Below are 9,847 nucleotides of genomic sequence, written 5' to 3'. Positions count from 1 at the left end.
TATAAAGAATATTTTTTTTCGTAAAATTGATAAGAAAAAAGTTTCCCATATGGTTCCAAGTTACGCAGACATACTGTACCTAATAAAAGCTCAATTTTTTTAAATTTTCCAATTAACGTCACATTCGGATTCAGCATAATTAAAAACAAAATAGAAACATTTTTGATCAAGGTAAAGTGATGAATTCACCGATATTTCTAAAAGCTAACAGAGCTTTTATTGTTTAAACAATGAATAAACAATTAACGGCTAAATCTGCGAGAAGAACTTTTTAATATAGCATATTTATAAATCAACAAAAAAGGTTTTAGAAAAATATACGCTTGTTAATAGAAAATATAGAAGTTAATAGAAAAGAAATACGAAGCACTCGATTACAATACAAATGAACTAGTGGTGGCCGACACCAGTTGCTCAGTCTAATAGGGTCCATATAACATAATGCCCCGGCTTGGTGGCGCCACCAGACCCGGTTACCCGGCTGGTGGACTGGTTCGGCCACCAGATCGACAACAATTTCTGGTGGCGCAACCAGTTGCCGTAGTCTAATAGGTCTCATTTACTTAAATGCCCCGTGACGTCATGAGTCACTAGTGGAGCAACTTGGTGGCGTCACCAGTTGCCTAATATAATAGCGGCCTAAGAAAAACATGTGAGACGCCCTTTTTCAGACAGAAAAGTGTAAATTAAGATATTATGCAGTTTTTAGAACAGCAGTCCCTTCTGAGGGTCCAAGGCGACTAGTTGTTGTGTTGCTCTGTTGTTCTCCCGCTCGAAATAATTACCTCGCAAGCTAAATTTTAAGACTGTACCTAATGTGTATAATAAAGACTCTCTCTTTCGCTACCAAGACAATTATTTAATTCTGTGCATTTGTTAAACTCGTTGTTGTTAATAAATGTTTTGTTCGCTTAACACTTTTATTTCTCGTTTGCACAATCCTTCATATCGCGTTTATTAGTAACTATAAAACCGGACCAAACAAATCTGAGAACAGTTGCCCTAAAAGTTCACTAGTTTGTTAATATCGAAGCTTTGGGACATATGCGTGTGGTCCTAAAATATGCACCTATGTCCAATTAGGCAAAAGGTAATAATTAAACCCTTTTCGCCACTGTTGGGGTAAGATTCAATAAAAACTCACATCACCTTTTTTGTTGTATTTTGTCGAAGGCTTCCTCAAGTCACCGTTCCATGAGTGTTTGCATAGTAACTAATGTCACTCTAGTGCCAATACACCAGGGAAATAAGGCAAAAATATACCATGTTCGGGACACTTTAGCAGCCAGGTTGCAAATGGGTTTTTTGGGTACTATATACCTAATACATTATATATACAAAAATGCCCGTCACAGTTTGGACGAGAAATTTAGATATTAACAAATAAGGGTCAAAAATGAGAGTTTTTTCGTTTAAATCGCTACGGGTAAAAATAGGGTAATTAAATATGTCTTATTTGTAATATTTTTCTTTTAGTAGATGATCCAAGGTTTAAAATAGCGTTTTTTGAATTTTGGTCTGATTATTTGTTGCTTCGAATTATGCAAAATAAGACTAAAATTTCGAAAATAAAAATGAAAATGAATTTAGGACTTTCATGTTGCATGAAAAGTTGAGTCAAACAGTTCATACAATGCACAAAAATTTTTAAGACGATGCGTCAATTAGTTTAAATTTTATTCAATTTGTTTATCCCAAAGAGCTTTTTTTCGCAATGTTATTGTTCAGAAAATAATAATGATACAGAAATTCTCTGAAAACAACATGAAAGAAGAATAGTCATATTTTCAACGCATTTAAAAAAAATCATTAAAAAGTCATTTTTGTCACTCAGAAAACATGTTACTAAAATAGAGTCATTTTTGGCTTATAAACAATCTGAATAACTTTGTTAATATTGACTGTAGTCTAAAACTACAATGGAATTTGAAAAACTGGTATTTTTATACGAATTTTTTATTTAATTGACGGCTACTTTGTTTATAACAATTAAGCAACCTAACTAGAGCCATTTTGAAGTTGAAGATATATAGGTTATGTGTAAAAGTTTGAGTAAACTTTGAACCTCAACAGAGTGGTTAATAAAGCTTTAAAAATGGCGTCCGAACGGAATTAATTCGTGGTTGGTGGAGGGGAATTTCTAAAATACGTGCACTCAAAAAATGAAACTGATTCTGCAAACATATGCTGCGATTAATATCGATGGGACTTGTTGATGGATTTTGATCATATTTTTTGAAGTTATACTTCTTTACGCGCGATATGAGGGTGAATTTTAATAGGTTTAAAACCTTTGATCCCGGCGCAGTCGCATTACAACTTTGTTCTGATTGGATGTTCAAATGACATGACAAAAATTATCCAATATGACAGCTGTGGCACAGCTGTGGGACTGTGGTTTGGTTATGTGTGGTTGTTGCGTTTTAAAATTTGTAGGAAGAGAAACAACAAACAAAAAGTTAGTTAATGGTTGTACTGCCTTTTTAAATAGTTTTCATATTATATTTTTGGACTTATTAACATAGAAGAGATGATTGTTGCATGCCAATGTGAAAGCCCATCAAAATGTGACTAGTATGAGTGCCGCAAAATTACTGATAAAAAACCTATTAGCTCGAAGGCGTAGAGAACTGTGGATAATAACAATCAACCGGGACGATCTACGATCTCGCTTATTCAAAGCTAAAGAATCTTACACTGGTAAGTGTTTTAAAAATAGTTGATCAAATTTTGTTATGATATTTGAACATAGCCACTTTGCACGATGCAAGTGATTGCGAAATTTATTAGTCGTTATACGAGCTCTGATTGGGTGTTGAAATGATCTGTCAATAATAAATAATTGTTCAATATGAAGGTAAACAAACGTATAATATACAGTATTTCTCATGATCATCTTTCAGTGCGTCACAGTTTTTCGATTTCTTTCTAACGCATAAAATTGTATGTGACAGAAAAAAAGGCACGTCGGTGATTACATTTCGTCGGTGACATTTTTATAACATTTATTCTAGTTATTCTAGTTGTCGACAGATGGCGCCATAATAAAAAAATAATTTTTTTTAATTAGATAATAATATTACAAATATAATCTGTATAATTTATAAGACTATACAAATCAAAGAAAATACCATTTTATAAATGCAAGAAACACTTTTGATTTGTTTTTATTCCAAATTGAAAATAAAATGTGACAACTGTCAGATTTAACTAAAATGTCATGTAAGAATAAATGTCATAAATGTGTATTATCACGGACTTACCCTTTTTCCTATCATTTGTTACGCACTGAAAAATGATCATGAGAAATACTGTATTAGTTTTATTGTTGTGAGGACAGAAACAAAAAAGTTTATAATTGTAGTGATTTTTAAAAAGTTTTTAAAGCAACAGGTACGTAATAATTGTAAATGTATCATAGGTACCTACCTATTTGAACCTACCAAAATACATAGTATGTAATACTTTTATTTACATAATTGGATTACCATCAAAATTTCTATCAATATTCACCTAATATATTGTTTTCTTACTCTATGTTTTGTTGTATTTTTTCAATTCTAAATCATTTCAATTCAAAATCAAAATAATTTGATTTACATAATTCAAAAATGTCAAAAGTTTAATCCGTTTAGTTAGTCGATCTTCGCACATAATGACACACTGTCTCCGTGGCGAAGCGTTTAATGCCAGTGAACCCCAATACAACGCCAATACCAGCCACGCTGGTAAGTTGGTTCGAATCCCAATAGAAACTTTTATTTTTTTTATTTTTTTTATACATTTTATGATTGTAAGTATATTTATTATATAATTTTATTTTCAGAAAATACGTATTTAGTTAAAAAATTTTCCGATAATTAATGTTCAGAAATCATTTGTGGCATTTTTAATGTGTTTGTGTGTGTTTTATTCTTTTATTATTTTAATTTTTGGCACTGTTTTAATAAAAATGTTTGAGAAGTAGTAAGTATAAATTAGTTAAATATTTAAATAAAATATAAATAAAAAGTATATTTATTTCGTTTATAATCATATAATAGAAGTATAACTTCTTACGTGCGTACAAAGTACACACACATTCTTTTTTTTTAATTTGTATGTACTCGTAGTCTTATAGAGTACGTTATGTACACACAACCCCTTATCACTCAGGGATATAAAAAATATATTACGACCGATTCTAAGACCTACCGAATATACATATATAATTTCATAAAAATCGGTCAAGCGGTCTCGAAGGAGTATGGAAACTAACACTGTGACAGGAGAATTTTATAGATGCAAATATATAGATGGCTATTAACAAATAGGGGTTGGTGATAGAAGAGTGAAAATTAAAGGTTGTATGTATTTTTTAATTCTACATCATATAAAATTAAGGTAGATAATTTTGTCAAAAAAAATAAAAAAAAATGTCAGGAGGCAACCCCCTTTACAACTTATGGGTATAAAAAATAGATTAAAACCTCTTCAACGTCCTACAGGATAAACGTGTAAAATTTCATAACAATCGGTGAAGCCGTTTCGGAGTAGTATGGTAACTAACACTGTTACAGGAGAATTTGATGTATATAGAAGTAACTGCGAATTAAATAATAAGAGTGGCTAACTTTGAACCTAATTATTAAGCTAGGCAAAAAGTTTTTTTCTGAAAATTCGTATAAAAATACCAGCTTTTGAAATCCTAAAGTAGATTTACTCTACAGTCAATATTAACAAAGTTATTCAAATTGTTTAGAAGCCAAAAATGACTCTATTTTACTAAACTTTTTTCGGAGTGATAAAAACGACTTTTTAATGATTTTTTTCAATGCATACTTTAAAAATATAACCATTATTCTTGCATGTGGTTTCCACAGAATTGCTATGTCATTATTATTTTCTGATCAATAACATTGCGAAAAAAAGCTCTTTGCGATAAGTAAATTGAATAAAATTTAAACTAATTGACGAATCGTCTTAAAATTTTTTGTGCATTATATGGAATGTTTGACTCAACTTTTCGTGCAATATGAAAGTCTTATTTTGCACATTCCGAAACAAAAAAGGACCGGACCAAAATTCAAAAAGTGCCATTTTAAACCTTAGCTCATCTACAAAAAGAAGAATATTATAAATAAGATATTTAATAACCCTATTTTTACCTGTAGCGATTTAAACGAAAAAACTGCCATTTTTGACCCTTATTTGTTAATAACTAAGTTTCTCGTCCGAACTGTGACGGGCATTTTTGTATTTATAATGTATTAGGTATATAGTACCCAAAAAAACCCATTTGCAACCTGGCTGCTCAAGTGTCCCGACAAAAACCTTATTTCTCTGGACTACAAGGCCTTTTCTAAATCCCAGTTGGTTTTGTTATTCTATTGTCTAGTTTTTTGTAGACACTTTCATGTATCATTCGCAAGACGACTTTTAAGACATGGTTACATGGCAACAGATATTAGCCATTCTTTCGGAATTTCCCCGCTATAGAATAGGATTAGGAAGACAATAAAAGTTGATAATACATGTATTTAAAAAATGTCGATACAATATTTGGCACTTGTTTGTTACCTTATTTTCTTAAACTAAGCATGCTGTATGTTATATATAAAACAAATATACAAATATGTACAATAATTTCGAGAAAAAAAATCATTTAATGGCAACCACAGCTCTTTACCACCATCTTTTTGTACTTCTTGAGTATAACATTGTGATCATCCAAGTAGTATAAAACCGATATTGGATTTAACCTCGTTGGTGCGCAGCACGGTTTCGGAAATCTCAAAGGGTTCATCAGATGGACTAATGTCTGGACGATTGCGTGGTTGGTGGCATTCATGTGAGCATTTAGAGGGAAATTGCATTCTCCAGCACAGTAAAAGGCGGGATAGCCATCTGGGGCTATTATCCAGTCCTGAAAACGTTAATTAATAATAGAAATAGTGGCATTTACTAGAATGATTAAAAATAAAACATTTACACAACAATTACATTCCACAGAAGAGATAATTTTTAGAGCGTAAGCGCAAAATTTCGTTCCAATGTTATTTAAATGCATTGATTTTCAACGAAGAATGAAAGATTACATCATTACCGAGGGTAGAAAGTCCCCGAAAGTTTCTATATTGTTTATTTTAATAAGTTACAGGGGTGAAAAATAAGAGAAAATTGAGTGTGATTGTTAATTTCAAATATCTCATTCAAAAGAAACTTTTTATTTATTCTAAGGGACTTTCTACCCTCTGTAATGATGTAATCTTTCATTCTGCGTTTAAATTTTTCAAATATATTTATTAGTTTTTACAGGATTCTAAAAAAATGGACACCATGACCGTGGTGATATTTTACAAATCGAACATTCGATATCTTTGTCATACAATGCACTCAGTCGAACAGAATGTGGTAACAAGACAGTGACAAACAAGACTACTAAATATTTAACACGTCTTCAGATAAATATTTTTTTTTTTTTATTTAGAAAGTATAGCCGCATCCACCTTAATGGTGATTAGCGGCGGCTACAGAATACAAAGGTAAATTCTATAAAATATTCGTATGGATTTCAGAAATGTTACAATATTGTCCATTGAGTAATTAGTGCCCAATAAATTACTTATACATTAGGTATGTCCACTTGAACAAAACACGATTCTTAATGTAAGCTTTTATATCACTCGCGGTATTTCGGCACTCATCTTTTCTATATTAGCACATACGGCAATTTCACTCGCGCACTGGTTGGATTTTTCGTTGCCTGTAATGCCAATGTGGAATGGTATCTATAAAAATCTGGTTCGTCTAGCGTTTTCTTGAGCCTGCATCAGTTCGAATTTATGTGTTTCTCAATAGGATATTGCGGATAGATCTGTTTAAGGGTTTGAAGAGCGCTTAATGAATCACTAAGTTAACTGAATCAGAAATGCCATTAGAATTCATATGCATGATAGCTTTGAGCACTGCATAGAGCTTAGCAGATAAAACCGCAATAGAAAATTCAGAAATAAGTGTTTGAAAGGTTGGTAGTCGATGGAAAAATTTATCTATATTCTACTCCAGTAGCTTAGTGAATTTTATTATATGAAAATGTAAGTTTACTGGCTAACCTGAGATGACTCGCCCTCGGATTCAGAGAGCTCGTTACCCAAGTGTCGTAGGATTTTCTTGTTGAGAGTGTTGATAAAGCGTTTGAATGATCTGTTTTTCAATTGTGTAGAAACTTCAGTTAACATATGGTGTAATTGCATTAGGTCGGGAGTAAAATCTTGAATAATGGTATCAATAGGATTTTTCGCGCCAGTAATATTGCTAATAAGAAGGTTCAGTTGGTCATAATTGAGGACAAAAGGGGTCGAACGATTTTGGATAAAATTTTTGACAGGTTCAAGGTTATATTTTTTGATGATTTCGATGTTCCATGCTCCTCGTCGCTTTTAATCTTCTTGGCTTTAGGTTTAGATGTAGGTACAGTAAAGGGTTTTTCTGTATGACTTGTTTCTGGAGAAGTGAGAACCTCGCTGATACTACGTTTTGACTGAAGGTCGACATTAATGGCTATGGAGGTGTCCATGGTGCTATCTTCTTGACTTTCTTCTATATTAGGATTGTTTAGATTATTTGCTGAGCTTTCTTCGATAGGAATTTGTTCGTGAGATAGAATTGTAGCTGTAGGTTGAGGCATAGTTTCGGGTAAGGTAGAAGAGATCGGTTGACTGTTATTTGAATTTGCTAGTGATTCCATTTTATCGGGACAGTTTGTGGCGATGTGTCCAGCCTTTTTGCAGGTATAACAGGCCATAGTTTCTAAGAAAATTCGATATGTTGTATTATCGAAGTCTAAAAGGAATGAGTCGGGTAAGGAGATATTGTGAGGACTAACGTAAATTTGTCTTCTGAAGCTCAAAATATGATTGTATTCAGGAAGATTAGAATTGATTTTTAGGAAGGTGACTGGGGAGAGAAGATTAAGTCCTATTTTTTGTAAATAATCAGTTAGCAAACTGTGTGGTATACTGGGACATACGTTTGACAAAACAATACGTTCGGCTGGAGAAATCAGTCTTCTAGCTTGTACAATATTATTCTCGATTTTTATTTGTCCGTGCTTTTGCATAAATTCGTTCACCAGTTGTTTGCTTGAAAGGTACATACATATCCGATTGTTCGACAATCGAGACGAAAAGATAATGTTTTTTGGTTGAATTAGATTGCCCAACGGAATTAAGTAATCTTGCAGCTTCGTATTTTCTAAGGCGCTGAACACAATCGCTTGCAGTTTCGACGGAAAAGAAGAAGAAGTTGCTAATGAATAGGTTTTATTGGTATTTGTCTGCGGTTGTTGTACATGTTGCGAGTCAGAGAGACTCTGAATGTTAGGTTCCGTTTTTAAATTTAATACGAGACATGTGTTCAAAACTAATACGGACCTGACCAATAATTAAGCATGTAATTAAACCAGTAACAAAACTGGAATAAATTGTAGCTTATATCGTACCTTATCCATGTTATTAAATAAGAATTAGCCAAAACTGGTTTACCACGTTATGTTAAACAAAAATAATACGATGGATGCACTTACTGGTATCTAATAAACTTGTCACTGAACTATTTATAAATAAACTATTACTTTTTCTGCACAAAATTTGCCATTTTGTTGAGACCAGAAATAAACACACCTTTCGTTAGGTCATTCAGGGCCGTACAGATAAATATTTTGAGTAGTATTAAATAATATTGATAGTGTATTTGTTAAATAATATAATCGATTTAAGACGTGAAATTAATAAAAAGTTATTTATTGTTTTATGTATGGCACATCCAAACGCAGAATACACCAGGGTATATCCTGTGATCCAAGATTTCGTTGTTAAATTATGTTCAAAATGTATCTAAGCATTCCATAGTAACAATATATTATTAAAATCACTTTATCACTTTTTCTCTTTTCTCTCGATTATTCCCGTTTTTATTGTATAGTATATAAATTATTGTAATTACTGCATACATAGTGAAAAAAAAAACGCTAGATGGAAGGGTCGCCCGAGAACTTTATCGTACCGATCTATTATCGTTATGGTACTAGATACTGGCATTCTATAAAAATAACAAAGTTACTCGTTATTTTGATATTTTAGAAACACCTTCTGTACTTGAAAGGATTTTTTGGTTATACGCATCATTAATTCCTGCATTTGAGAAAATTTTCGATGCCATATTTCGGGGACACACTATAGATGTATAGATTGCATACATCAATAGAATATTATGGTCATACTTTCATTTCAAATTAGTTCATTTTTCTGAGAAATTAATAGTTTACAATATTTGCATTTCATTCTATTTCGATTACGCCAGTCAATGCGCGAGATTAAGAACAAGATATTACCTCCGAATTCTATCCTACTGCATGGATTTTAATGAAATTTTGGGAATAGCCCAATCTCCTAATTCAAAGTCTATCCTATATACTATGGCGCTTTTATCATAGGGGTGGTTCCGACCACTTCTCAGGGGTGAAATATTTTTATTTTCGAATTACATGGAGAAAAAGGAAGATTTTTAAGAAAATTTAAAAATGCATTCTATAATTTGATCACATTTTTTACAAAAACCATTCATTTTAAACCCGTTCAACTTTTTGAAAGTAGAAATAACACTATATTAAAAGGTATTGCAAAAGAAAAACAATGCATTTAAATTATGGTGGATGGACAGTTAAATGTATATACTTTTCATTTTTCCTTAAATTACATTAGTCATATTTATATTTTTTTTGCACCATATCTCGCTTAGTTTGTATGTAACCGACATTTAACGGTGCTCGTTTTAAAGGCCTTTTTAAACACTACAAAAGGTGTTG

The 9,847-nt window shown here is 32.0% G+C and overlaps 1 protein-coding gene across 1 annotated transcript in view; it reads right to left on the bottom strand.

Annotated features, from left to right (window-relative positions):
- Window positions 1-5,501: 5,501 nt before the first annotated feature.
- Window positions 5,502-9,847, bottom strand: part of LOC114325390 (protein 60A) — a 28,124-nt gene continuing 23,778 nt past the window's right edge. Inside the window, exon 6 of the mRNA XM_050654401.1 lies at window positions 5,502-5,905. Within this exon, the coding sequence (XP_050510358.1) occupies window positions 5,645-5,905 (261 nt within the window). The 3' untranslated portion in view covers window positions 5,502-5,644. The remainder of the gene's footprint in view (window positions 5,906-9,847) is intronic.

Source organism: Diabrotica virgifera, chromosome 6, assembly GCF_917563875.1.
Source record: "Diabrotica virgifera virgifera chromosome 6, PGI_DIABVI_V3a".
In the NCBI taxonomy this organism is placed as follows: Eukaryota; Metazoa; Arthropoda; class Insecta; order Coleoptera; family Chrysomelidae; genus Diabrotica; species Diabrotica virgifera.
This window is presented reverse-complemented; position numbering and strand designations above follow the sequence as displayed.